Source organism: Dermacentor albipictus, chromosome 1 (genome assembly GCF_038994185.2).
Source record: "Dermacentor albipictus isolate Rhodes 1998 colony chromosome 1, USDA_Dalb.pri_finalv2, whole genome shotgun sequence".
Taxonomy (NCBI): Eukaryota; Metazoa; Arthropoda; class Arachnida; order Ixodida; family Ixodidae; genus Dermacentor; species Dermacentor albipictus.
The window spans coordinates 85246816-85274391 of record NC_091821.1 but is presented as its reverse complement, the minus strand read 5'-3'; the positions used below and the strand labels follow the sequence as shown (position 1 = coordinate 85274391).

The following is a 27576-nucleotide window of genomic DNA, read 5'->3' as shown; positions in this document are numbered from 1 at the left end:
AATATATATATATATATATATATATATATATATATATATATATATATATATATATATATATATATATATATATATATATATATATATATATATAAATACATATGGTGTTGGCCTTAGCCGCCCAACCCGATAGCCACTAAGCAACCACAGCGGGTGGTCTGGTGCCATCAACAACCACGTCTGAGGGAAGAACGTGCAAATTCAATAAGCGAAGAAGAAGAAGTGCCTCGAAGAAAGCCATGTCCGCGTCATCACGCTCCTCCAAGTCTTCGCGCTCCTCGGCAGTCTCCGCGGCTCCTGAGCGATCGACAAACAGTGTCGTTGCCGCAGGGCAAGTTGATGTCGCCGTTACCGGACAATCCAAGAAAAAGAAGCGCAAGTTTCACGGAAGCTTGCTAAGCTCCAAGGCCCGCAAGCGCCACGGACGCAAGCGATCACGTACTACCGACACAGCAGATGACGCAAAGGCTGTATGCGTAAGTACCATGAGATACTCATAGTGCGGTTACACTTAGCACGCGGCACTATCGCCTACAAGCTCAATCGAAGAAGTATAGAGTATTAGGACTGGCCAACGCGTACGCGACGGTGAAATAGTACAAAACTAAACAGACTAATCTGGAGTTGACATCTACGTTATATATATATATATATATATATATATATATATATAGTCTGTTGGCTTTATGCAGGTTATCCCACATAAATTAAGCCGAAGTTTTATAAATGAAAGGCACTCCGGACGCGAATTCAACCAAATGGATAATGTTGGCACTGGCCTAGAGTTACTCAGGCTTTTTTTATTTTCCCCTTAACTGACGGATTAGTTATCTTTAATTATTCAACTTTTTAGGTATTGGCTGCAGACCGCAAGTTGTAACCCAAAGTTGTAGAGCCCTTTGAGAAACCTCTCGATAAATAGTTTCCAACGCGATATATCTCACGTGGTCCTTTTTTTTTTCGTTCCTAAGAAAGCCCATGAAATATGAAAATATACCATGTGACGGGGCGCTTGCGCACTGTTAGTGTGCTGCTCTCAAGCGTGCGATGGATGAACAAGGTCGGCTGCAGCGAGACTGGCCCGCAAGAGGGCGTTATCCTGATGTAGGTATCTGGGCATGCGGCTCTTATCGCTTGACAATGCAAATGCATGCTGCTGGCCGAGCATTGCCTAAGCGATAAAGCGGCTAAGGCCACGAAAACGAAAAGACAAAAACAGCATTTTGATTCTACTTCAAAAAAGGAAAGGGCGAAGCGCGTGGGAACGATGGAAGGCGATGATTGCTGTTACAAATTGCCTTTGTACACAAATGAACTTGTAGTAGTTTTCGAATGAACTATGATGCTACAACTTTAAACCTTTGGGCTGAAATAACAGCGGATAAATCACCCGGGGACAAAGCTAACTAATGGTAAAAAAAAAAACGTCGCTATATTCAAGGACGATTACGCATGCCTTCTTCAGACGATCACTCTTTTCTCACTGGCCCCATCTGCTCTCCTTCTCACACTTACTGACGTTCTGTTTTGATCTCGCACTCCGCACGTGCGGATCGCTTCGTGGTCGCAGTATCGGGTGGCCGCATCTGGCTTTACACTTGTGCACCGTGACCGGCGCGTCAGTCCCTGAGAGACTACACCCGCCGCAAACTGTTCCAGTTTACCCGATGTAGATCATACCTTACGTACCTCGTCTGAATCAATCCCAGCGAACTGCAATATATCGAGTGCTCCTCAGGAGCAGATATCTGTGGACATTGCTTAAATGATATTGCGCGACATAAAAAACGACACGGACGTGAAAGAAGACGACACACCAAGCGCAACCATGTCGCGCAATATCATTTAAGCAATGGATTACCAACTTGCCCGGAATGCTGCTCTCATCTGTGGATATCTGCTTCATTAATTTTGATGAGGCTGAAATGTGCTGCATGAATGCAAATTTTCGCTTCAACCTTGTAGTTGCATACAGTACACAGAATAACAAAGTTTTCAAGAATCTGTCTAGCAAGGCCCGTAAGCGCAAAAGGCTCTTAAGCTAGAATTGCTTGTCAGAGAAAGTTTCATCCAATCCTGATGCTGTACATCGTATTACCTAAAGCAGGTAGCTCTTTACCAAACGTCTTTGGGAATTGATTCGGCATACCCTCCGCAGTGGCTCAGTGGCTATGGGGTTGCGCTGCTAAGCATAAGATCGTGGGGCCGCGACGGCCTCCTTTCGATCGGAACGAAATGCAAAAACGCCCGTGTCCCATGCAATGGGGGCACGTTAAAAATCCCCTTAATCCAAAAATCCCCATTAAAAATCCAGAGCCCACCACTACGGCGGCCCTCATAATCAATTCGTGGTTATGGCGCGGAAAAATGCCGAATTCATTCAACTAATTCGGCCCCTGTTCTGCTACCTCTCTTTAGAAAAGAATCGAACGTTTGCGATCTGCCGTGTTGTAATTTTCTTTTCTTTTACGAGGCAAGTCAGGCATCTGCGGCAGAAGCAGAGTTGATTGGTGCGTTAGGAAAGTAAGTATTGTACAGTCAGTTCACTTTCTAACTCGTATGTGGTCACAGTTATTGAAAGTATTATTCCAGAACTCTATTGCTTCCTAAATCTTTTGCTGTGCAATACCACTAGGAAAGCGCCATTAGCTTGGCTCTTACGCCTGCATCACTAATCAAGAAAACTACAGAAAATTCTTTTATAACTTTTGGGGGGGAGAGAGGGTGCTTAGGGTATTTATGTGCCATTAAAAATGATGTCATGCACTCCATGCCACATTGTGAAAATTGGGCAGTGTCTTATAAAAACTGTAATCTACAAAGATGTGAGCGGTTATGTGCGGTTATGTCGGAGCAAAGCTTAGCTGATTATAACTGATGTCATATAAGCATAAGCAAAGGAGCACGAATGACGAATCATCCTGCAACGTCGAATAATAATAATAATAATAATAATAATAATAATAATAATAATAATAATAATAATAATAATAATAATAATAATAATAATAATAATGTTTATTGCTTCCAAAAATTCAAAACAACAACGTGAACAGGCCGGTCTAAGCCTCAGTTGGCTTGTACGACCGTACCTATGAATATGATACACATGGCGAAAAAATACATTAATTGATCAGACACGCAGAACAAAGGAAAATATGAATGACAAAAATAATCATAATAATAACAATAATAATTAAACCTCCTTCTGTTATAATATTCACTGGTAGCCAAGTGTTGGTAAAAAAATAACGGACTGAAGCTATGCGAAGCCCGATCCTGAGTTTATTCATTCAGTTAGCATTCCGCATACCTTAGATGCTCTAGTTTGGCCACAGGGTAACGGAAGTATATACAGAAGGATACAAAAACAACACTGTGGAACTGTAACAATAAAATAAATACACGAGCAACACTCACAACAAGACTACAATTGCAGAAATGGAAGAAGCAGTCACAAAATATACACCAACTTATGAATATGCGTCATGGAGGGATGCTAGACGATAGTGAGGCTGCAGTAGCTCGCGGAATGAATCATGGTTGGACTCGTCAGCGATGACTTCGCGAAGGCCATTACACAGCGAGATGGCTTGTGGCAAAGCAGCTACGCGCGTGTCCTTCTAAAAACTGTTTAGTTTTCCTCTTGCGCATAATTGATGCTGGACAATTTCAGTATCAACTACATATGCTATACGGTATAGGCCATGTAAAAACTATGCTATAGTTGATGTTAATTGATTTTCGTTCAATCGAACGCTTCGGCGTTTGAAGAAGCGGCTAAACCAGAAGGTGTTTCTTTCACTTTGCAAAGATTGACAGCAACACTAAATGCAGCGCGGGCATGGCTTTACGGCTCTTGCAGGACGACATGGCGGAGAGCGTATTGGAGGGCGTGGTGCGAAAGCCGGCTGCAACCTCAGTGCGGGCCTTAGTACCCGGTGATGACCAGAAGAAATCTTCGCGCCATACTACTCGCCGCAGAACACCGTCACTGATGGAGGCAGAGGCAAAAAAAGGCACGTGGCTGAGCATACAATGCCGCGGGCGCATCTGCATAGTCGTGCACTAAATAAAAAAGGAAACGCCATTACTGGCTTGTTCATGGTTCTGGGACGCAACCGCGACCTAATGTAAAGTCCTGGTAAAAAAAATTGAACCCGCTGTGAACGACCGGGGAGCAGCTGCGCTCCGCTGTCGCGGCGCTGCCACCGTCGGAGCGCGCCGGTGCTCGCTTGCGCCGAGGATAAAGAGGGCGAGGGAAGCGTGCCTTTTACTCTCAAGCATCCTTTGGTAACAGGGCTCGTGAAGAACTAGTGCGACGAGCGTGGCGCCAACGTAACGATGGGGAATCGGAAGCCACCCAACCGGCTAATAATAATAATATTTGGGGTTTTACGTGCCAAAACCACTTTCTGATTATGAGGCACGCCGTAGTGGAGGACTCCGGAAATTTTGACCACCTGGGGTTCTTTAACGTGCACCTAAATCTAAGTACACGGGTGTTTTCGCCCCCATCGAAATGCGGCCGCCGTGGCCGGGATTCGATCCCGCGACCTCGTGCTCAGCGGCCCAACACCATAGCCACTGAGCAACCACGGCGGGTACCCAACCGGCTAGCACGTCGTTTGCAGCGTATGCTGGATGAGCGGGCGAGAGTTTCCGGCGACCGCTGTCAAACGCGGTGCGCTCAAATTTCTCAATTCCGAGTATCGTAATTATCAGTTAATGTTTTCCGGTACCAAATTAGAGGAACGACGCTCTGAATAGTCCTGCGCATGCTCGAACAAGGGCACTTTGCGAGGATCGTGGCTGAGATCTGACTTCAGCCAGCTGAATGATATATTAAATAATGTGTCAGAATGGCATCTCGTGTTTGTAATCATGAATGTCACAAGTAGCAAATTAATCAAGAAAGCATGAGCTTCAGGATGGCGCCTGCATCTCTCGACGAAATCACAAGGGGGAGCATGATTTCAAGGCACTGAGTGTGGTTTGGTCTATGGTTGTCCCGAACAATTGCAGCTTGCCCACGTGTTTGACTGTAAGCTAGCCAAGGTCTCTGGTTGAAAGGACGCTACGTATAACCCATTTTTTAAAGCTGCCTATGAAGCCCTTTCTCGTAGAGACGAACGATACCTGAGTAAACTATATACAAAATACTTCTTCCAGTGAACTCGTGACAGTGACAGCCCCGCTGGTGTGACGCCTTCACTATGCGAGACTCCTGTAATCTCGTGGCCCTGGTCTACTTCACGCGATTCAAACCCGCGATGCCCAATGCAAACGGGATGAACTTACGCTGGCCACATGTGTGCATGAAAGTGGGCCCTAACGACGATGAGGCAGTGTGCACGAAGATATTAAAAAGACGAGGGAGTGCACACTTTCCAAAATGCTGAGGGAATGGGTCTAACTCAATCGGCTACTCAGGCAGGGCAAACGTCTTCAAGTCCCGAAAAGTTTTCATAATCTCACTGTGGGTTTAATTAAAGAAGTTCAACGCCAAACGCACTCGTGTGGTCGTTCCTTAGGAGAAGTGCGGTAAACGTATGTGAGATATTCTAACGGTGTTTACAGAGAGCTTTGTAGTCGAAATTACTGCTTCTGCTCTTTTCTAAACGAACGATGATTGAATTGCCCGCATATTACAATAAAACCTGGAAAAACGCTAGGCAGCACTGAGAGATATGTCAATATAAATTGTATCTTTTGTTGTCATCGCACTCAGAAACACATTCAAAATGTTTATCTAAAAACATAAGCATAATGCGAAGGCTCTCGCCTTTGAATGTGTAGGATAAAATTGTAATAGGTAATTTCGATGATTAGGACAATTTCTATACTATAATGCGCTGCATGGAAGCCGGGCAGTTTTGCCCAGGCGAGTGCATTTTACGACCTCGCAGCTGGCAGAACGAACGCTGCACTAGTTTTTCACGAGCCCTGTTATCAAAGGATGCTTGAGAGTGAGACATGCTTCCCTCGCCCTCTTTATCCTCGGCGCAAGCGAGCAGCGGCGCGCGCCGACGGCGGCAGCGCCGCGATAGCGGAGCGCAGCCGCTCCCCGGCCATTCACAGCGGGTTCAAGTTTTTTGACCAAGACTGTACCTAACCAAATCCTACATACGATTGTCCCAGCTTTACCTTTCAAGTAAAGACAATTTCGGCATGAATAAACAGATCTCGTTTCAGCGTTACGCACACTGGCCACTCGGACACGGTTGCCAGGCTGCTTGTTTTTAGGAGCTCTGCGACGCATCGGGCATCAGGGGCATCTATTATAGCTAAATATTTATGTAATTGGAATGGAATGTACCTGGCATTGCCAGTTTGATATCTAAAAGGGCGAGATGTAGCAGGAAGAGGCATATATACTATAGTGTAGTGGGCCGAGACAAAACTATCCATACGCCAGCAGAAATCCAAGGCAAGACTGAAATCGGACAATAAAGGCAGTGTCGTTTTGGAAATCGTGACGGTGTCCACGGTCTTCCCCTTTTCCGTAGCGTTAAACCTATATAGTTAAACACAACTGGTCACAATATACGAAGACCATGCGTCACATTCGCAGGGAGAACCACTTTCAAGGCTGCATGGTGAAGTCTTGTCAACTACAGGGAGCGATCCTTTGAAGCAATGAAATAACTCAGTATCCACGTCTCAAGCAGGGAGAAAAGATGACATTTTCTCCATTCTTGCTCATTGTCCAGCTTGTCGACAGTGTAACAGCCTCGGCAGCCACTGCTTACCAGTGGCGACGGTAGACTGACCAGCTCGAAAATCTTTGGTTAGCACTCGAAATAACCAACGCCAGCGCAGAAGAAAGCAGTTCTCCTCCACTATATCGGCGAACAAGATACCGAAGTCTGCGCCTTATAGATGCCAATAGTGCCAGCAACCCCAACCGCTTGCTGTTGTAGCAGTAATGCTGGTGAAAGCGAAGTCCACCAGCCAGACTAGTACACGCAAATGAAGAAACGTCTACACACTCGTTTCATGCCAGAAGTTAGCTTTGGGTACGACATTGTCAACCTACGAAGAGTGTCTCAACAAGATGGTACGACTGTCAATGTCTTTTTGACGTGGCTCCGTTCCACAGCAAGATATACTGCTCATTTGTCGACGCTCACACAAATCAAGTCTCAAATCATTCTGGGCACTACGCCCACGGCACTCGAACGTTTCGCACTCCGAATCAATGCTGGTATCCCAGGAGTCAACATTCCTGACGATAACGTTGTGTCCAGTAAAAGAGAATCAGAACACGAAGACTCTGAATATGGTGCTCCAACGTCTTGATAGCTGTGGGCTAACACTCAACCCAAAGAAATGTTGCTTTTCTAAACCCGAGTTAACATTCTTTTACCACATCTCAAAAAAGGTATCAGAGCTTATCCTGGCAACTGGCTAATCTTGACCATAAATTGGGCGCAGTGCGGCTAGGATTAGTGATAAACTGCAGAAAGCAAAAGGTTTGGAAGGGTATGGTCACATTTTCACGGCGTATAGGACCGTTCTAACAATTTGGCGACTTGTGATCGATTAAAATAGCTGATACCACAAAAACCCCGACGCTGTCTATATGCCAAAAGTTTGTGCATTTATTGTACAACCACGACGGCGTTTTTGTCAATTGCTCTTCCAACGTGAAATTAACAGTATATAAAGCCTACAGGTTTTGCTTCATTGCACGGATAAGCGACCTAAAACACCACAGCTTGCTAGCACACTGTGACGCCGCACGCTAGGAATTATTGTTACCCTCGCACTTCGATGGAGACGACGGACCAGGAAGAAAATCAGGACAGCATTCACAAAGAAGTTCTTACGCAAGAACTATCCGTGAGAAAAGGCCACAGCCAATAGTTACTTTGGACATAGTATTGGCGGAGGTGGCCGGCCACGGAAAAAGAGCTCGTATGAACAACAGATATTTTGAATTCAGCCCGAGGCTCGTTTATTTTGCCGTCCGGCACATTACTAGGCCGCCTAGGTGTAAGTTTTGCGTTTCTCAAGCTTACTATTTGCAATAAGAGGCTGCATGAAAGAAACCGCAGTGCAAACAATAAAGTTTGGTATTTTCGACGATATGCTCTAAAGGTTTCTCATTTACACATGTAATAAACCAGTTAAGATTACCGTGAAGCGTTTAATAGCACTGTTGATAATAAGAGGTAATTATAAGGGAAAATATAAAATAGAGAAACACCCAGTGTTCCGTATGGTTACTGCAAACAACAATGCATCATTCTTAGCACGGAAACTGCATTGATTTTAAGCATAAAATGCTTTTAGCTCCTGTTGTCGGCGACCTTCAAGTGACCTTGAGCGAAAAGCCAGAGCCGTTATCCGGGCACTCAAACGAGAACATCCAGACAAGTTGCGAGAACGAAACTTCCCTTCAGAGTGCAATTTTTATATCACCGAGCGCACGTTCCTAGCTCTGGTGAGGGCGGTGCCTAAATTTCGCCCTTACTTATTTGGCGGCCCATTTTCTATCATCACCGACCACCATGCCCCGTGCTGGCTATCGTCACTGAAAGACCCGACTAGCCGCCTTGGTCACTGGGCACTCAGACTTCAGGAGTATTTTTTCCTTGTGATGTACAAGTCCGGCCGCTTACACCTGGACGCCGACTGCTTTTCTCATCAACCCGTCGATCCTCCTTACAACGACGAACAGGGTGCCGACACTTGCCTTCTGACCATTTCTAACTTTCGCACATCGTTACTGATCAGCGAAAGGACGACTCTCCCCGGTCGATCATTCAGCCCTTGACTTCAGGACAATGAGATCGGTCAAGAAGAATGTTTGTGCTCCATGACGACATTCTTTATCGACGCAACACCTGTATCGGATGGACCAGATTTACTGCTAGTTGTCCTTCGTCATCTCCGCTCTAATGTTCTCGTTGAGCTCCATGACGCACCCACTGCCACACACCTTGGCACCTCCCGCACTTACGACAGAGTTCGACGTGGATTCTTCAGACCAGGCTTTTACCGCTCTGTGCGACGTTACGTTGCGACTTGGGACCCCTGCCAGCATCGAAAGAGGCCATATGCGCAACCTGCTGGCCACCTTCATCCAATCGATGTTCGGCCAGAGCCTTTCTTTCGTGTCGGCGTGGACCTCCTTGGCCCCTTCCCCACATCCACAAAAGGAAACGAATGGATAGCTGTTGCCACAGAATATATGCGACGCACTATGCTACTACACGTGCCCTGCCCACCAGCTGTGCTACAGATGTAGCAGACTTTTTACTTCAAGACGTAATTCTTAACCATGGTGGCCCAAGGCCGTTGCTGACAGATCGTGGCCGCTACATCGTGTCCCAAGTTGTCGAAGACATAGTTCGTTCCTGCTCCACTGAACACAAGCTCGCAACCACATATCTCCCACAAACGAACGGACTGATTGAATGACTGAATCGCACCCTTACAGAGATGTTGTCTATGTACGTTTCAGCAGACCATCGCCATTGGGACAGCACTTTGCCCTACGTGACATTTGCGTACAATTCGTCACGTCATGATACCGTGGGTTTCTCGCCTTTCTACCTCTTGTTTGGTCGCCATCCAACTCTGCCTTTTGACACCTTGCTACCTTTGGTGTCGCAACATACCATAGAATACGCATATGACGCCATTGGTCGGGCTCGTATGACTCACAGCGTATGACTCACCAGATTGCCTGTGATTGGCTTACAGCGTCCCAGGCGTCACAAAAGACTCGCTACGACAGTCGCCACCGGAATCTTCAATTATCTGCCGGAAATCTCGTTCTGCTGTGGACTCCAAGCCGCCATGTCGGCCTGTCCGAAGAACTGCTGTCATGCTATACCGGGCCCTACGTAGGGTATTGCGACGATTAGGTGAATTAAATTATGAAATCGCCCCTGTTGGAGAGTCCTCGTCCGGGCTACGAACTGACGTCGTTGACGTGCCCCGTTTAAAATCGTACTGTTTATCTAGTTATCTAACTATCATTCTAAGAAGCTCCGGGTCGGCGCTCCAGCCCCCGGGGGTTGTGTTACGGTGCATTTTGACAGGACAGTGCGCGCAAGAGGGAGGCGACGAGGAAGTCATAGACCGTCTCCTGGAGCTGCGACCTTTTTAGCTTTTCCCCGTGTAACTTTTCCCCATGTAAATAGCTGTAAATACATTTGTGCATCGGGCTTCCTCTTCGCAACATTATTATTAGGGAGTGCGGTCAGTCAATGGCAAATTGCGCTTACGAACGGAAAGCCTTCTGACATTGGTCCCTGTAGTTTCTGCACTGTTTGTTCACTGCGTATGCAGTGCCTTCAGAGTAATTAAACATCTGCGCATGTTAATAGACTTTCGGTTCTTTTACTTGATAGGCTGCTTGATCTGTATATGCAGATGTGGCTTGCACAGATGCGTTATGTTCTTTGGTGGTCACGCTGCGCTCAAGAATATTGTGGTTAGAAAGATGAGGTAAAATAATTATTCGACAATTCTCATGCGTTCACGGTGTGCCTTTGTCGTAAACTTGAACTCACTAATATCGTAAGGCAATCACATTTTGCTTGATCTTTCAGCCAGACTTGTATTCCGGAATATTCATCGCGAAGTTTGTCATTCGGCGCTGTTAATTTTGCACTCTCACATAGGAATCTCAACGCAATAGGTGCCACAGAGTGACAAAGCTCATCTTGTCGTTGTTCCCTGTTTCCGTCAGGCGAGAAAGACAGTGCCACTGTTACAGGCTGCATCCTGCTTGCATACTTGCGTGTAATGCGCAATGCAAATTATGCGCGCTTAGTCAACACATTTAGGGATGGGTATGTGGTGGCTCAGGTGAGACGAGCCGCCACGTTTATTGAGGGAGCCGGCCTGGCCATGCAGACGGGCGCGTTGAACAAGGTTGAGGAATCTGCGAATATCGCGACCGTCTAGCTCGGCGCGATCGAGTGCGTTCTCCACCGCGTGCCGAGCAAACTTCGTCTTTATCGCCACCACATTAACGTTGGCACTACGAGGGTCCTCACCTAGCGCGAACTATAAGTTCGTGTGAAAATAGCAGTGCAAGAAAGAATATGTGCATGTTGAAACGCGGAAACTATGTGCCGACGAGAATGACGTTAGAAAAAATGCGCACACTATATACAGTTACATACAGAATTTGAACAATCCCGGGATTAGTCAGCACTGTCCAGGTCGAATCGGTTGAGGTGTACATGTTGACTCCGGCGGTCTGGTTTTGGAATGCTGCAGTGGACGAGGTTTGGTGGTAGCTTGACAAACGTGGCCCGGATGATTGCTGACAATCGTGGTCCGGTGGATGTAGTGACGAAAAGTCGGGAAGCAGCGGGACTATTGGCTGCGCTGGACGCGAGTTTTCCGGCGCCGAGTAGCGTAAGCCGGCGAGGCACCTTTGTGGGCGAACATGAAGGCAGTATCTTTGAGGCGAGTGAGCACTGCACTGCACTTGCACTGTGTGTGAGAACAGAAGGCAAGGATGTCCCGAGAAAGACACCGGCGTAGCGAGGAGGGACAGTGCATTAGATAGCCGGCGGATCAGTTTCTCCACGCTGTTGCCGCGGGAGCGCACTGGGAACAGACGCATCGGTATGCATCGCGCCATCCGCAAAGGCGCTGTTAGAAGTTATAGCATCTCCAGGACTTGGACCGGGGATACCAGGCTATCGGGGTGGAGTGTACGCTGACGTGATGGCGTGCGCGGGCATGGATACCAAGTGGTCGTTGCTGAAAAGTAAAAGGTCACTGGTTGTGGATTTGATGGGGTTGGCAGCGGGGCGGGAGGTTGTTTGTCGTCGTGGAAGAGACCACTCACAGTAAAAATACCCGGATAACTCAAGCACACCTTCAGAGGGCATGGCGAGACCATCAAAGATGCAGCCATGAACCGCCTGATGTTCTTTGTACATGTTCGTCCTTATTATTCCTGTCGCTGCTTTCGTAATGATAATAGGTGTATTATCATCCTTCCGTGCCCTGAATAGTGTTTTTCTTAACTTGATGACGCATGGGGTGTGCTTTTTCTGTTGCTTGCTGGTGATATTGAACAAAATCCCGGACCTTCTAGGGATGAGATCAAGCTTCTTCTCTCCGATATGTCCTTATCCTTACAAGCATCTATTATTAATCTAGCTACGTCGCATTCGGATCTCAAAAAATCCATGAGCGCCCGTTTCATTTAATTAAACAATACGCTAAAAGTGCTCGCGCAGCATACTGAAGCAATCAGCCAATTAAAAACTCAAGTTGCTTCTCTAAAGAAAGTGACCAATGCTTAACAAAAGAAATTAGACGATTCCAAAGACAGAAGTCGGCGCCGCAATTTAGTTGTTTTTGGCCTTCCTGAATCTGATCGCTCGAGTCTGAGCAGTTTAAAGCCCGCAATTACTGAAGACCTAATCTGCGTAAAGTGGGATTATCAATCAGTACCATGGAAGGGTGCATAGAATAGGAAAGAAAACGGTGTGATAAACCTAGACCAGTCATAATGAACTTTTATTACAATGAGAAATTGCGCGTCCTACATATTCACTCAAACAGAAAGGCTCAACTATTCCTGTTAGCCACGACTTTTGTGTGGCTACTTTAAAGAAACGTTCTAAACTATGGCAACATGGCAAACAGTTTAAAGCTAAAGGTCATGAAGTTTCTCTTGACCACAAGCTTGTACATGTGGACTTAGAAATACAAAAATTCGTCCAAGTTACACCCATCACGCAGTCCTTTCTAGATTTTTCATGGGCTGATGACGAATCCCTCTTGGATTGCTTACACCTTTTCCTTGATGAATTTAAACGCGATGACGACGTCAGGCTTCTCTTGGACAAACTTAACTCTGTTGTTAAGTATTGTATTGATAAATTCGTACCGACGCGTAGAAAGAAAACGTCATAATCCATGGATCATTCGTGAAATCAATAATCTCAAACGTAGAATAAAGCGCAAACGCAAGTATAAGCTAGCTCAGAATACCGAATTCCGCTCTTTAAGGGATGCTTTACTCATCAAACTACGTAACGCCCGTGACAAATTGCATAATCAGACTATGATTACATTCTTAAAAAACTCCCCAGACAAGTTTTGGCTTTTCCTGTCCGACTCTAATCGAAATGTTCAGCAGCTAAGAATAAACAACAGCATAAATTCTAATCTGAATGATACCGTCAATGAATTAAATGACACATTTTATAAAGAATTCACTCGACCTTCAATTCTCAGCGCCCAGGATAAATCATATACACCATCTACATCTCAATCAATTCCTGACGTTTCAATTAGTCGCGAAGGAATGCTTTCTATGTTGCTTGATATTGACGTAAAAAAAATCGCCTGGAGCCGACGGTTGGCCTAACAACTTTCTTCGACGCTACTCCCAACTAACTTTTGGATTCCTATACAGTATTTTTCATGCATCCCTTAAACAGAGCTCAGTAATAAAAGACTGGCTCACGGCCAAGGCAATACCGGTGTTTAAATCAGGTGATAAACTTATTCCTAACAATTGCAGACATATTTCCCTCACAAGCACATGTTGAAAGCCTTTGGAGCATATTATCGCTAATCACATATCTAACCACTTGGAAGCGAATAATTTGTTTCTTGAATTTACACATGGCTTTTGTAGGAAGTTTTCAACCTCATCTCAATTGTTGTCTATTGTACACGACTTTGCCAGTGCCATAGATGACTGCCTGCAGATTGACGCAATATTTCTAGACTTGTCAAAGGCATTTGACCGTGTGCCACATGTAAATCTAATTGAAATTCTTAAATCACTTGGACTACCAGAAAATATTGTGCACTCGATTGAAACTTATTTAGCGAATCGTGTTAACTTTGTGGAAATCGATGGTATGAAATCTAATAGCCTGCCTGTCTTATCCGGTGCACCACAAGGGTCAGTGTTGGGACACTTGCTCTTTCTTATCTATGTAAATGATATTGCTAAAGATTTGGATCCTAATGTCAAGGTGAAATTGTTTGCTGAAGATTGTGTCATTTATTCTGCTGTCAGAAGTTCTTCATGCCAGGATACACTTAACAGTAATCTTTGTAAACTCGCGGACTGGTACGACAGAGGAATGCAAATAAACATTTCCAAAACAGTGTCAATGACAGTAATACTGAAACGAAAACCAATACTTTATACTTACCACATTGGCAACCGGAAACTTGAATCTATTACCTCTTTGAAATACTTAGGCACAAAAATTAAGAGTAACCTCAAATGGGACACCCATATTAACAACATATGCAACAAAGCCTTCAAAAAACTTTGCTTTCTACGCAGAAAGCTAAAGAAGTCCCCTTCATCTGTCAAGCTGCAAGCTTATCGTTCCCTCGCACGCCCCGTCCTAGAGTATGCTTCCATAGTGTGAGACCCGTTCATTAATTAGAAAATTGATAAACTTGAACAAATTCAGCACAAGGCTGCACGGTTTGTTTGCTCCGGTTACAAAACATCGTCATCCGTTTCTTGCATGTTAGGCCAACTTGGACTGGATCCGTTCCACGTGCACCGTAAAATCGGCAGGCTGAATTTCTTTTACTCGTTGTTTCATAACTAAACAGGTTTAGCAAATGCCACATATATTACCCATGCTCCACACAGGTCGTCGCGTATTTTTCATTCTAAAGTAGTTCAGTCGTACTCTGCCCGCACTAAAATCTTTCAGAAATAATTTTTTTCCACTTACGAGCGAAGAATGGAACCTTTTACCGGAAATTGTTGTGAATACACATTTTATGTTTCATTTGAAAATATGTTGAAAAAGCGTCTTTTGTAAACCCTCTCCTGCTTGGGCAGCATTGCTGCCTGCAGTATTGTGTAAATATAAAAATGAAATAAATAATTCCAATTTTGGCAAACGGCGACTCCGGCACTGCTAACGGAGTGTATAAGAGTCCGGCGAGTTTAGTGGGTGGCACTTTGCCTCGCTGACAGTCAAGGCAAGTTCTGACGCGATGGTTTACCTTTGCTGCAAGCTTTGTCCAGTAGTGTTTGCTTATGATCCATGCCAAGATTCGTGCGCAGCCGAGGTGGCCTGAGGTGGCTTCGTCGTGGCATGCCTGCAGGATTTCTTTGCGGAGAGGTACGACTAACAGGTACCTGTGCCTTGTCGAAGGATAGTTCTTTTTATAGAGGATCTCGTTGCGCAAGCAGAGCGGTGATAGTCTCTTTAAAAACACCTTCGACACATTTGTAGGTCGGCCTTCCGAAAAATCAATGAGTGATTGGAGCTCTTGATCGTCTTGTTGTTGGGGAGAGATGCAAATGATACGAATTTATTTATTGCGGGAAATTCAGGCACACACTTACTATATAGAGGTAACAAAGCGCTATCTAAAATAAATGACTGGACTACTCAAAACTACTTAAACGTTAACAATAGTAAAACTAAGGTGGTCTGATTTCGAACACGACAAAATTGTGTTCAGCTTTCTCCATTCAAGTGAAACGACGTAGAAATAGAGCTAGTACCATCAATAAAAACCCAGGGAGTCTACTTCGGTAACAACATGACATGGAATGGCCACGTAAATAATATGATTAGTAGATTATCAAGAACAAATGGTGCGATACGCCATGTTTTTTAATGCCCTGCAGCTGTCAACATGCTATTATTATTATTATTATTATTATTATTATTATTATTATTATCCATTTGTAACTTTATATAAGAGTGTAGGCCTTCCAGTTCCACAGAGCTAAAACAGACTCTACCCTCACCTGTAGACGCAATGGATCGGATGTTCTCTTTCTTCACAAATTAATACATGGAAAAATCTGCTGCTCGCACTTGCTTTCTAATGTGCGCTTTTACATTCCGCAGAAACGTGCAAGGAAACAGCGCGCCTTTGAGCCTTCACATTTTTGTGACCCTCTAGCTAGAGTGCAGGCGACATACAGCGCCCACTTGGAGTTCGTGGATATCTCCATGCCTAACTTTATTATATTCCTGAAAGGAGTTGCAGAGGTATTTGAATAACTGAACAAAAACTCTCATATCTGATGTGTGTTACGTCTTTCTGTAATCCTTTTTTCGGTTTCTCCACTTTTGCTTTGCATTCTTTTCGAACACACATTTTATGCTCAGTTAAATTCTGCATTCCCGAAATTATTGTTCTTTTCTTTTTGGGTGCGTGTATGTGTGCGTGAACTTTGCATTGTTCTTCCCGTGCATTGGTTTATCGAGTGCGCCAGCACCAAGGCCCTCGAGGTTGTTCCTGGACACATTAATAAACACCTTTGATTATTATTATTATTATTATTATTATTATTATTATTATTATTATTATTATTATTATTATTATTATTATTATTATTATTATTATTATTATTATTATTATTATTATTATTATTATTGTGGTTGTTGTTGTTGTTGTTGTTGCTGCCCCGTGTGACGCTTGTATTGCATATACAGAAGCACTGCAGAGAACGCGAGCGAGGGAATACCCGCGCAACGCTCTATCGCGCGAAAGCTTGACACGTGCTGCAGCGAACTGAAGAAAGCAGCGCCACGGAAACCTGTCCTGATCCTTCAATTTGCTGATCACGTTTGTCCTCCGTTTTCACAGGACATACACACGCTACCTGACTTGCGCAATTTCTGTTCGCGCACTCGAAGCAAGAATTTAACGTGAACTAAGCAACCATAGTTCTTTTTCGTTGCTTGCACGGAACTTTACTACCAGCTTCGACAAACAGCACTACTAGCTGAGGTTCGATTTGTCACGTGTGACGCGTTTTCTTGTGGGCGCAACAAACCTGAGGAACTGTATTCTAATACAAGGTTGTTTACAAGGCTTGACGCGAAATTCTAGAGCGAACGAGCAATTTTTCAGTGTACTTGTAGTTCAGGCTCGGAGCGCGCGCCGCCGCAATAAAGACGCCCGGCGTAGGTTTCGTTTTCAAAACAAGTAAGCTTTTTGTGAATGCCATCCATCTGGACAGTCCTACTGGCTTGCCTTCCTCGATTACTGTCAGCACAGTGAAGTTCGCTATTTGTTAATCGCTGGACGACGAAGGCGAATTTTTGTATCTCAGTCTTGAATAGGCCGCACGGCGACGATCGCTGGACCTCACAGCATACAGTCCATACATACAGCCGGCCTTGCAACTGTACCTTAACCAAGATGGCGAACGTGGCCTGTATTGCCAGGTTACCGCGCATTTTGAATATCCCCCTTTTCACGCGCATAGTGTGTATGCCGAGGAGTCTCAAGCATGCGTAAGCTGCATTTCCATAGCTCAAAGAACCTTTTAAATAAAGTTACTGATAAAATTAAGATTTTAATGCGCGGTAAGGGATGATTCTCGCAATTTATCAGCCGAACAGCGAATTTGAGACACGTTTTACACCATGTATATCCGGGGTTTTATGCTAAAATGAAAAAAAAAGAGCTAGTGTACAGGAAGCCAGATTTTGGGCAATATCTAGCCATCCATATGTAAGGTGTTTACATCTTGAATAATTCAACCTGTTAATATGATAGGAATGTTGGCTGAGAATATAAGTCTTTACATGAAATAATGGCACTCTTGGCCTCCCTTGACCATATCACTCTATAGCAAACGCTCCCGGTATATTACCAGTCCAAGCTTGCTTGCATATATGCTCTACTCGCGCAATTATTCAGTGCATCACTATGGTATCGGTCAGAATTATTGTCTTATTTGGCTCAGCACTATCTTTACGCAAAGTAGTGAATGCTCTTTCTTTAGTGTGTGAGCAGCTAGAAGGAGCTATAACGAGAAAAAGGACAAGAAACAATAACTTCTTGCTTGGAGCTTGCGCTAGTGAAATTTACCGCTTAATTAAAAGATGCTTAATTATTTGCCCGCAGGTTCGGGGGGTCCAGCGGGCATCCTGAAGGCCCCTTCGCTTGGTCCACGTTCTTCAATTGGCGGCGAGTCGCAAGGGGCCGACATGAGCGTGGTGCCGCTGCCTTCATATGTAGGTACTCCCGACACCACGGCAGACCGCAAGTGCAAGCTGGCAGCCACATCGCCATCAGATGGCGCTGTTGGCACCGCGTCGCCCCAGCAAGATACGTCGCTCGTCTACCACGAGGGCAAAAAGGCTCGCTTCGGCGTTCCCTCGTTGAAGGTGCGCCCGCCACAGATCGCTGGCACAAATATCGCGCCTCCAGAATGTTGGACGTCCCATTCTGTTTACCCCGCCCCAAACCCAACAAATGTTGCAGGTGGGCTAGCTGTGCAATTGGGTGCTTGTGACAAAACTCTAGGAGACAGGAAGCAAACACGGTAGTATAATCAATTCTAAAAAAAATGATGCTATATAGCGCCATCTCTATGCCATCGCACTATCCTCATTGCTACAAAGGGATCCAATAGTCCTTGTTTAGTGGTGTGGCACATTCGGAGGAACAGGGAACCGAGATCTTCCAAGTCCTAAAATCCAAGAGCCTTAGGCAAGCGCTAGCATAGAGGTATGATATCTATCACTTCAGGCTCACCAAGTGGCGGAACCATATTGTAATTTGTTTCGTAAGGGTATGCGCGAGCCCTGAGGCGCACGCATAAGATTCTGCGGGGATTTCAAAGGGACTTTAACAAAAAGAGCATTGCGTTATCAGCTTAGCCCTGTGTTAACTTCGAGTCGGCTATTTCATTCGAAGAGAGAGCTGAGGCGAAAAAACGTGACCTTCCGCCGGTAGCTCGTGGCTGCCGCTAGCTATCTCCGTGTTTTCACGCCTTGCCAAGTGGCAGTTGAATAGAGTCGATTAAAAGCCAATCTTCCCGAACTAGAATGATGCAGCAACAAAAAGATGCGATAAATATAAAATATAAAAGCTATCTGTATAAATATAAAAGCAATATAAAAGCTGTCTGTGTGTCAGGAGAGCTGCTGCAGCTGTGTACTTCCTCGCTATACAAATATCCGCTATGGCATCGATTGCCAAGAAGAGTGTAGCTATGACTTTGTAAAATTTCTGCAATCTCTGCAGAGCTCGTCGTCGAGTGAGACAAGAAAACTTCCGTGAGGCACTCAAACTATAACGCAAATGTAAGCTGCGGTAAAGCCACAAAGAAGAACGGTTTCTGACAGCCTCAGGTGGCATTCGGAACGGCGATTCAGAAAGGTCGCGCGACCGACCGCGACTGGAAACCAAGAAGCTCTCACGACTCACGGGAGCCGATATTCGCAGCTGCAAACACGACCTGCCGGTCGTTGTGCCGAAATTCTCGCGAATGGTGCCGTTCTAGCCTGTCTCAATGCGCACCTCGTCCGCGCGAGGAGGACACCGAAACACCTTAGTTCACTCCTGCTCGCAGTGCCATCGCTGCGTAAAATGAGCGTCGTCGTATCTACCGACATCCTGCTCCGCCGATGCTCACTGGTCCAACAGCTTTGCGACTCCAGGAGCGGAGCTAAATATTCGGTCCGTGAGAAACTTCACGGACTCGGTCGCACTACATCTGCTTTGCGCTGGTGCATGTGAATGCCACCCCAGTGTGGCTTGTGTTCCGACAACGCTGCTCTGTTTCCCTCATAGAATAGTCAGTCAGAGCGGCAAGTTGGGCTAATTGATGAAAGCTCATCTTGTAATAAGGGGGGTACTGCACTCTAAACAACGGGACAGCAGAAGGAGATGTGGACAGGACGCGCGCAGACTCACACCTGAATTTTACTGGGTGAAAGATGACATATATACAATGATCAAAAAGACTTAATCATGCCCATAGGCGATCCAAAAGCGCTGCCATCACAATGTGAGGTCCAGGAATTGCACCTTACAGTCAGCAAGTACAACAGAAGGATCCATAACATATACACGTCTTTTCTTCTTTGTAACATACGCCTCGAACAGCTCCCGTGTACGACATCCCCTATGACGGTATAAAATTTGTTTTTTCTAGAAGCGGAAGGCACACCTTCTTTGTCTGTTTTTCGCAAGCCCTGTAATGTTTAGCTACGTGGGAATACTTGTCAGATGACTTATTCTTAAAACATTCCTTTAAACGGATATTAATAGAGCGTCCGATCTGACCGACATAAACACAGCCGCAGGAGAAAGGTAATTCATATACCACAGCGCACGCGCAGGGAACAAACTGTGACCTGTGGCCTACATGGCAAAGAAAAGGCTGTAACTAGGTGTCTTTTGAATATTTCTCAGGACCTGTGCACAGAAACGGGCTATTTTTAAAGGAGGAGAAAACACCACATTCAACCCATAACGTTCTTCAAATTGTGTGGCACTTTATGTTGGTAAGGGATTTTTTTGACAGTGTCACCATGTCTGCAAGACTGTAACCCATTGAAACTGGGTACCCAATGTAGTACCACACTTATCTTCTTCAACGAACAACGGCAGATTTACAAATATGCATACGTGTATGCGAGGCATGCCGTTCCTTTAAATGCTTCAGCAAATTGTTCTTATTATAGCGAACCGGATAAATGAAAGCAGCCATTTATATTGCAGAAGCTACTTAGTTGAGGGGACGTACAGTCGGGAACGGCATTACATTGAAGGTATGAAATATAAGATAAGCGTCAGATGTTCCTCTCAGTAATCAGACTCGAGAATAATTTATTTCGTTTACACCGTAGAAAGAAGCCCAAAGGCGCAGCTACCTTCTTTTTTTTCTTGTTCTTTTTTAATTGAACAAATTCTAGCGTTTTACGTCTGGCGATATGCTTATCAGGTACCTTGTTTAGTTCTCAGCACCTTGGGTTCTTTAACATGCACCTGAACAGAATTAGGAATTACGAATCGAATTCCGCGACCTGATTTGGACCCCTGAGCTCGAGTTAAGCAGCTCAACGCCATATACACTTAACAGCGAAGGTGTTAAGGACTACTTTGCTCACTATCGCGTGCGCGTGCACAAAAAATCCCGAAGATAGTACAATGCCAGGCCGACCCGCGGCGGAGGTGACGCAGGCGTTAAGTACTCCTCAACATCGATGCTGAACGTGCTGCATCCGCCTAGGTTAATATCCCGTAAATACCGTACCACTGCTCTGGATTGGGCACCAAGAACGGATCTACAAGCTCCAACTTGGAAAGGTGCTCCTGAAGAAAGCCAGAAACAACATATTATCGCACTGAAAAAGAGCTTCATTCCTGCTCAATTCAAGAGCAGCAAGGTTAGAAACTGTGTTTTAGCACTCCCAGAGGACCTCAAATTTAGCCGCCTTCTTACAATCGTTAAAATTGCAGCAGGGTTGGAACTTCGGCTCTTTCTTTCTGTAAAAACGCTGAAGCCAAACCTACCTCTTCGCTCAATCGTATCCGAAAGAGGAACTTGGCAATATGCAGTTTCTGGTTTTATTCAGGAGCACCTCTCCAAACTGGAGCTTGTAGATCCGTTCTTGGTGCCCGCTACCACAGCAGAGGTATGGTTCCTATGACGGCATAAAATTTTAGTTTTTAAGTACGAAAGGCTTTTAGCTCCCGTTATCCGCAACCTTCGAGTGACCTTGAGCCAAAAGCCAGAGCCGTTATCCGAGCACTCAAACGAGAACATCCGGGCAAGTTGCAAGAACAAAACTAGATCATCCGGACAACCTGTCGAAACATAAGAAAATGCGGTCTCTAGCCCCCAACCCTTTTTGCAGGACCGTATTACATACGCAAGTTACTGCCCAAACAATTTACAAAAAATATTGCTTCCGAGTTTTTCCTAATGTTTGTTCACAATATCACTTAAGCTGCAACTTATAGTACGCTAAAGTACGCGGGAGCTGTTCGAAGCGTATGTTTTAAAGAAGAAAACACGCGTATGTGCTAGCGATCGTTCTGTTGTACTTGCTCGCAGCGCTTTGAAGCTGATGAAGTCTTTTTGATCATTGTGTATATGTCATCTTTCACCCAACAGAATCGACGTGTGAGTCCGCGCTCGTCCTTTCCACTTCTACTTCTGTTGTCCCTGTGTTTATGGTGCATGTACCCCGCCTATTACAAGATGAATAGCCAGTTAACTGTGAAATTAGTGAAAAAATATAAGCCATGCCAATAAAAAGTACAAGAGGGCGAAGGAAAAGCTGTAGCTGTACATGGGCGTCGTAGTCGTTCTTCGCCAGCACTTTCGGGCCGCGAGCCTGTCGGTGCTTCCATTTCAGGAACACGAGGTGGTTGCGGTCACTTTCAGTTTCGCGGTTTGTTCACAGTGCGGGCTCCGAATTATTGCTCGAGATAACTTTATTTCTTTTATCGTAATTATTGTCAAGTTATACACTGCCATGTAGACCGGTCAGAATCACCAAATGCTGTTTTTTTTTTTTCAGCTCCGGAGTTTATAACTTGGAATTAAGCGCTTTTCCTGAACAGAAAAAAACTACGGGGAAAAATAATCCTTAATATATCACAAATTGTTGCTGGCCTAGATAGTACGTATCATTTGTTTGTTATAAGAGATATCAAACGATGTGAAAGAAAAAAGCGACATGACTAGACTCTCTTTCTAGACCATTCGCATTTCCGCTTCGTCCCGCGTTATTTACGCAATGAAAAATATATTCGGTGCTTGCACCTTGCCTTCGCGCATTGTGTCATGTTTGTATTGCGATAGGAATTGTATGGATTCTCCAGGAGCATTTCTGCCGCCGGCGTCGGCGTCTCCATGAGGTTCTGTATAAAGTCTACGCGCGATAAAATCGTCGCCTCGCGCCGTATGCTGTATGCGCGAGTGAAAGCGTTCGGTTGTGAGCCGGCGATCGGAGCATTTTGACAGCTAGTTTCTGCGGTCATCTAGTGAGATGTGTTCACGTTGGCTTGTGCGCGTCTGACACCGTACTTGTTAAAATAGTTAAACTCGTAAAGCGAATTTCTGTGGCTGTGAAGGGAAAGCTACGGAGGCCAAGCGCGCACAAGTGAGAGCGCTTCAGAAAAGAGTACCGCGTTTTAATGCACGTTAGTTTAGGCTGGAGAAGACAAAACATAAACACCTTATTAGCAAGAGTTAAATAAGACAGAACACCAGAGTGAGTGTAATGGTTTACTTATTTAGCGGCCTTTCCCTTCCGCGTCTGAGGAGACGTGAAACCGTCGTACGGGGAAGCTGCGTCGATTCAGCGTCTGTTCCGAGCAACCAAAAGCACCCTCAAACGTTGCCGGACTACTTGACGCGGTAGCGCATGTGCAGCAGCCACGCGCCCGTAGCCTATCTTCACAGCCACAGAAAGTTGTCCGCTAATATAGTATGCCTATGTTTACAAGTTTATACGGCCGACAAAACTACTATCCATACTTCGTGTACCTCTCCACTAATTTGTAATCGCAATCGATGATTTGCCTTTCGGGAGAAATTGCGACTTCATTTTCTTGTTTTTCTCCCAAAAGAAAAAGATGAGGGTTAAAAAAAATGCAGAGGGCTGCTTGATGAATCTACAGCTGTTTAAAACGGTCTCACAGGTGAGCAGGACAAGATGCAAAAAACAAAGAAGAGAAAAGAAAAAGAGAAAAGAAACCTCCGGGAAGGAAACGGGACATTGACGCTCTGAACTAGATGTATCCACCCTACTTAGGCTCGGAATCGCGTTGATTGCGCGTCTCGTCTAAATCTCATTTTGTTGTCTGCGCCAGCGCGCCTGCACAGGGTAGCAACATGTCGACGCCCTTGCGGTTGGCGATTTCAATACATGTTCGCTATTGGGAGCTTTTCCTCTAGAGTTGGTTAAATTTATTTATTTATTTATTTACAGTACCCTCAGAGTAAGTATACATTATAGAGGGGAGAGGCTACATAAAAAACGTTCAAAATAGGATTATACAGAAAATTCACATTGTAAATTTATAAGTGACAATGAAAGATCATGTTAGCTCACTAATAACATATCATAATAAACACTTTTATAATGCACAAGAAATAATAACAGTAGTGTCTCTATGGTGGCGCCAGTGGTATCATGCGCCATCTAGTGAATCACCCGCCAGGCAGAGCCCAGCTACGTGCACAGCCTCGAAGATGTTGGTCACTGTCGCCTGTTGCCACGGTGTCGCAATGCAATGTTGGCCTAGTGGTTAGCGCACTCGGCTACGGAGCGATTGCCGTAGCGGTGGCGCGAAGGATCAACTTCTCACCGTGGCCCCTTATTTGTTTTAATTAGATGAAGATGCAGTAATTCGTATGCCGTTCTTCTGCCACGGCTTTCTGACGGATACGTTGTCGCACAATGAGCCTCTCGCATTAACACGAGAAGTTATGTAGTAGAGCGCGCTATACATGACTCATGGAGCCACATTTTACCCTCGGATCCACGATCATTCGCGCTTTCAGACGATTTCCTGGTATGCAAACAAAGTGGCTATTGGTTCCCAATGCTCACGGGGACTTTTAATAAACAACGCTTTATAACGCGCAGTGTTAGGACAGCATCTTGCTAGCATTGTGATTACTAGAATACGAACATTATTTTGTATTAATGGCGAGAACGACTGCTTGCTATTCAAAAACCGCTCGAAAGGTATTTGACACTCGATTCAATTCGCATTCGATATGGTCTCAAAAATTACTACGCGCACACTCCTATAGTGATTACCAGCGAAACCAGCTTTGATATCGTTACATTTTTTAATGATGCGTATCAGCTTTGTCTTACTCTAAAGTATGACGATTGTTATAAAGAAAGAACACGCTCTGTTTTAATTTACGTACTTGTTATCGCGTTTTTCGCAACGCAGGTCGTTTCCCCGTTGACATCCACATTGACCGGCAGGTGGGCTTGGATCGCGAAGGGGGCAGCCGCCCTGAGCTCGATCGTGTTCGCCGTGGCCGGGATTCTCCTTTTCGCTCTCTGGCTGATGGGCCGCCCTAGCAGGGCTGAAGATGACCTTTTCTGCGAAAGCGACGACTGCCATCGCCACGAGGCGCTCATCGGCGCACGCCTGAACAGGAGCATGGACCCGTGTGCGGACTTTAGTGCCTTCGTTTGCTCCGCCTGGATGGCATCAAGCGTCTATCGGTCACTTTCTACGCAGCAGGACGTCGTGGGCGCATGGTCAATGCGCTTCCGTTCACTGCTCAACGCGGGGCAGGGTCACGGCGAAGCAAGCTCGAAGGCTCTCGGCATGCTCCAGCTTTGCAAGGACAGGCCCAATGACACTGTCACTAGCGGCATTGCAGTCCTCCGAAAGTTCATGGACGAGCGAAGTATGAGCTGGCCGAAACAGTCCAAGCCGAATATCCGCCCACTTGGAGTTCTTCTTGACTTGGATCTCAACTGGGCCGTGGCGCTCTGGTTCCATGTCCGCTTTCTGCGAAAGCTAGGTGGTAGGAAGCGCGCCATGATCATTACTCCGACGGCGACCATTCTCAACCAATTCAAGTTTCACAGTAAACTCGTGTCCAGCGGCGCATTTTTCGACTATTGGCGCAAGCACTACGAGCTGCTAGCCCCGCCCGGAACTCTCCCCGCAACGGAAACGGAGAGCAAGAGAGCGGCAAACTTGCAGACTTTCGTGCTTCAGGAACTCTCCGAGGCAAGCCGTACGGTATCTGCAGCACAGGTACTGCTCAAGAGCATAGAAAAGACCGTTACCAAAATCCCTTCGAATGAATGGATAGCTTCGCTCAACAAAAACTTGCGGGTGGATCCCGTACTCACCGGCGAGGACCACGTTATTGTGTCACACGACGCGCTCCTGTCTGCCATTGACAAAATCACTCGGACCTACGAAAACGGTGAGATACTTCAGAACATCGCTTGGCTGTTCTTGCAGGCAGTAGGCCCAATCGCTGACTTTTCCCTTTTAGCGCCGAGCCAAGAAAGCGTACATGACAGAACTGATAAGGCTTCGGCAGAGCGAGAAGCCTTCTGCGCGGCGCAGGTGGAGTGGGCGTATCGCTTCCTCGTCATTTCGCTCTACACGCTCACCAGCTTTTCGCATGGCGAGCGCCAGAAGATCGATGCAGGGCTCCGTGTCATACGAGAGGCTGCCCTGAACAAAGTTGCCGGTGCCACGCATTTGGATCGCCTATCAAAACAACGTGCGCAGGTCAAATTAAACGAGACAGTCACACTGCTGTGGCCCGCCGAAAACCTCATCCGAGAGTCATCGATATCCATTATGTACGCAGGCTTTCCCTACAATGATACTACTTTCGCCGCACTCTGGCTACGCTTGCGCAAATCTTTCCATGACCTGTCACAGAACACCATGTATGACGACGCATTGCATATGCCGGCCAACCTGGCCCTGCCACTTCTCGATTACGACTACGTACTCAACGCAATTCGCATCTCTGTGCAGGCACTATCGGCGCCTGTTTTCTACGCGCAGGGCACACGGGCCATGTTCTACGGAGGTTTAGGATTTCTTTACGCCACCCAGCTGGTGCGCGCTCTGGACAAATACGGTCTGCGTATTAACAGCAGCGGTGATGTAACCGGTCTGTGGCTTTCGTCCACGTGGCAACATGCAGTCAATGATGTGGACAAATGTCTAGACGGTTACACAACCCACTTTCCCGAAATACCTGCGCTCGAGATCAGCTACGGCGCACTGGAGGAGGCTCTTGGTCAGAGCAGCGACTCTCATCAGCGCCTTCGCGACGGCTTCACCGAGCGGCAACAGTTCTTTGTCACGCTCTGCTTCCTCATGTGCAGCCGACCCGGCGCAGAACCCACGGGAGACTGCAACAAGGCCGTAATGAACTTCCCGCCTTTTGCCAGCGAGTTTGGTTGTCCGGTCAACTCCAGAATGAGGCCCGCTAAACCTTGCACCTTTTTTGACGAGCGAGTGTAGAAGGCGACTCTTCTGTTTTAATTTTTTGTTTATATTCTACCTACATGTCCATATATATGCAACGCATACCGTTTTTCACTACGAAATGTCTTAGTCAATATAAGGCTTCTATCATTTTTGTTCGTGACGCTGATCTAGAACATCGAATTTTCTAAAAATGCTCTCACAATGTTTTTTTTTGCATGACTGCATTGGGGTGCTATCCTGTATGTTCATTAGGTATTAGCAGTACTAGAGCAGTGATTACATAAAGCTTCCAAGATGCTTTTTCGGAAAGCTCATGGAGAAATAAAAAAATGTGTTACGTTTTCGTTTGCTTAAGACTGAATAGCTTTTGTCAATATACGCTTACCAGCTTGAACATTTGTCGCATTTGTTACATCGCGTTGCCGCATCACCATAGGGGTGACCATCTTACAAAAAGCCTTTCGTAATGGCTCGCGTCAGATCTCGCAATAGGGCTGGAGAAACTAAAGGAGTAATCACAATTTTTGACGTGTCACTGTGTTTCGGTTGTTGAAACATCGAGCCCTAGAAACCCCAGAAAACATACTACAGGCCTACGAACACCAATTTACTGCGATGTTTTCTTTTACCAGCTCATTTCCGTTCAGGAAATATATCATGCATGCGCTTTCACGTTATTACACGGAAAGTTACGCAAATGCACAATATCGTGACGTTTTTTCAGTCACTTTGTCGTCTTCCATGCTACTTAGGTATCTAGGCATGGCTGCTTAAAAACCAGTTGGTGTTGCTCAATTCGATACGTGCCGCTCGCTTTATTGGCCATATTAGTTCATACAGAAGCATTCCTCACGTTCAGTACAATGTATCGTTGGACCA

At 45.6% G+C, this 27576-nt stretch overlaps 1 protein-coding gene across 1 annotated transcript; it reads left to right on the top strand.

The window, feature by feature from the left end:
- The first annotated feature begins 232 nt into the window (after positions 1 to 232).
- On the top strand, positions 233 to 27040 carry LOC135896221 (endothelin-converting enzyme 2-like). Its single transcript, XM_065424585.1, has 4 exons — positions 233 to 476; positions 3866 to 4019; positions 17857 to 18119; positions 24667 to 27040. The coding sequence occupies exons 1-4, from the start codon at positions 240 to 242 to the stop codon at positions 26728 to 26730; spliced, it is 2718 nt and encodes a 905-aa protein (XP_065280657.1). The 5' UTR covers positions 233 to 239; the 3' UTR covers positions 26731 to 27040.
- The last annotated feature ends 536 nt before the right edge of the window (positions 27041 to 27576 follow it).

What these genes read in the sequence shown, in the direction of transcription:
- LOC135896221 (XM_065424585.1), top strand. Translation starts at nt 240, where the DNA reads ATGTCCGCGTCATCACGCTCCTCCAAGTCTTCGCGCTCCTCGGCAGTC. An exon ending in ATGACGCAAAGGCTGTATGC is followed by an intron (nt 477 to 3,865) that starts GTAAGTACCATG and finishes CGGCTCTTGCAG; the next exon opens with GACGACATGGCGGAGAGCGT. An exon ending in GGAGGCAGAGGCAAAAAAAG is followed by an intron (nt 4,020 to 17,856) that starts GCACGTGGCTGA and finishes ATTTGCCCGCAG; the next exon opens with GTTCGGGGGGTCCAGCGGGC.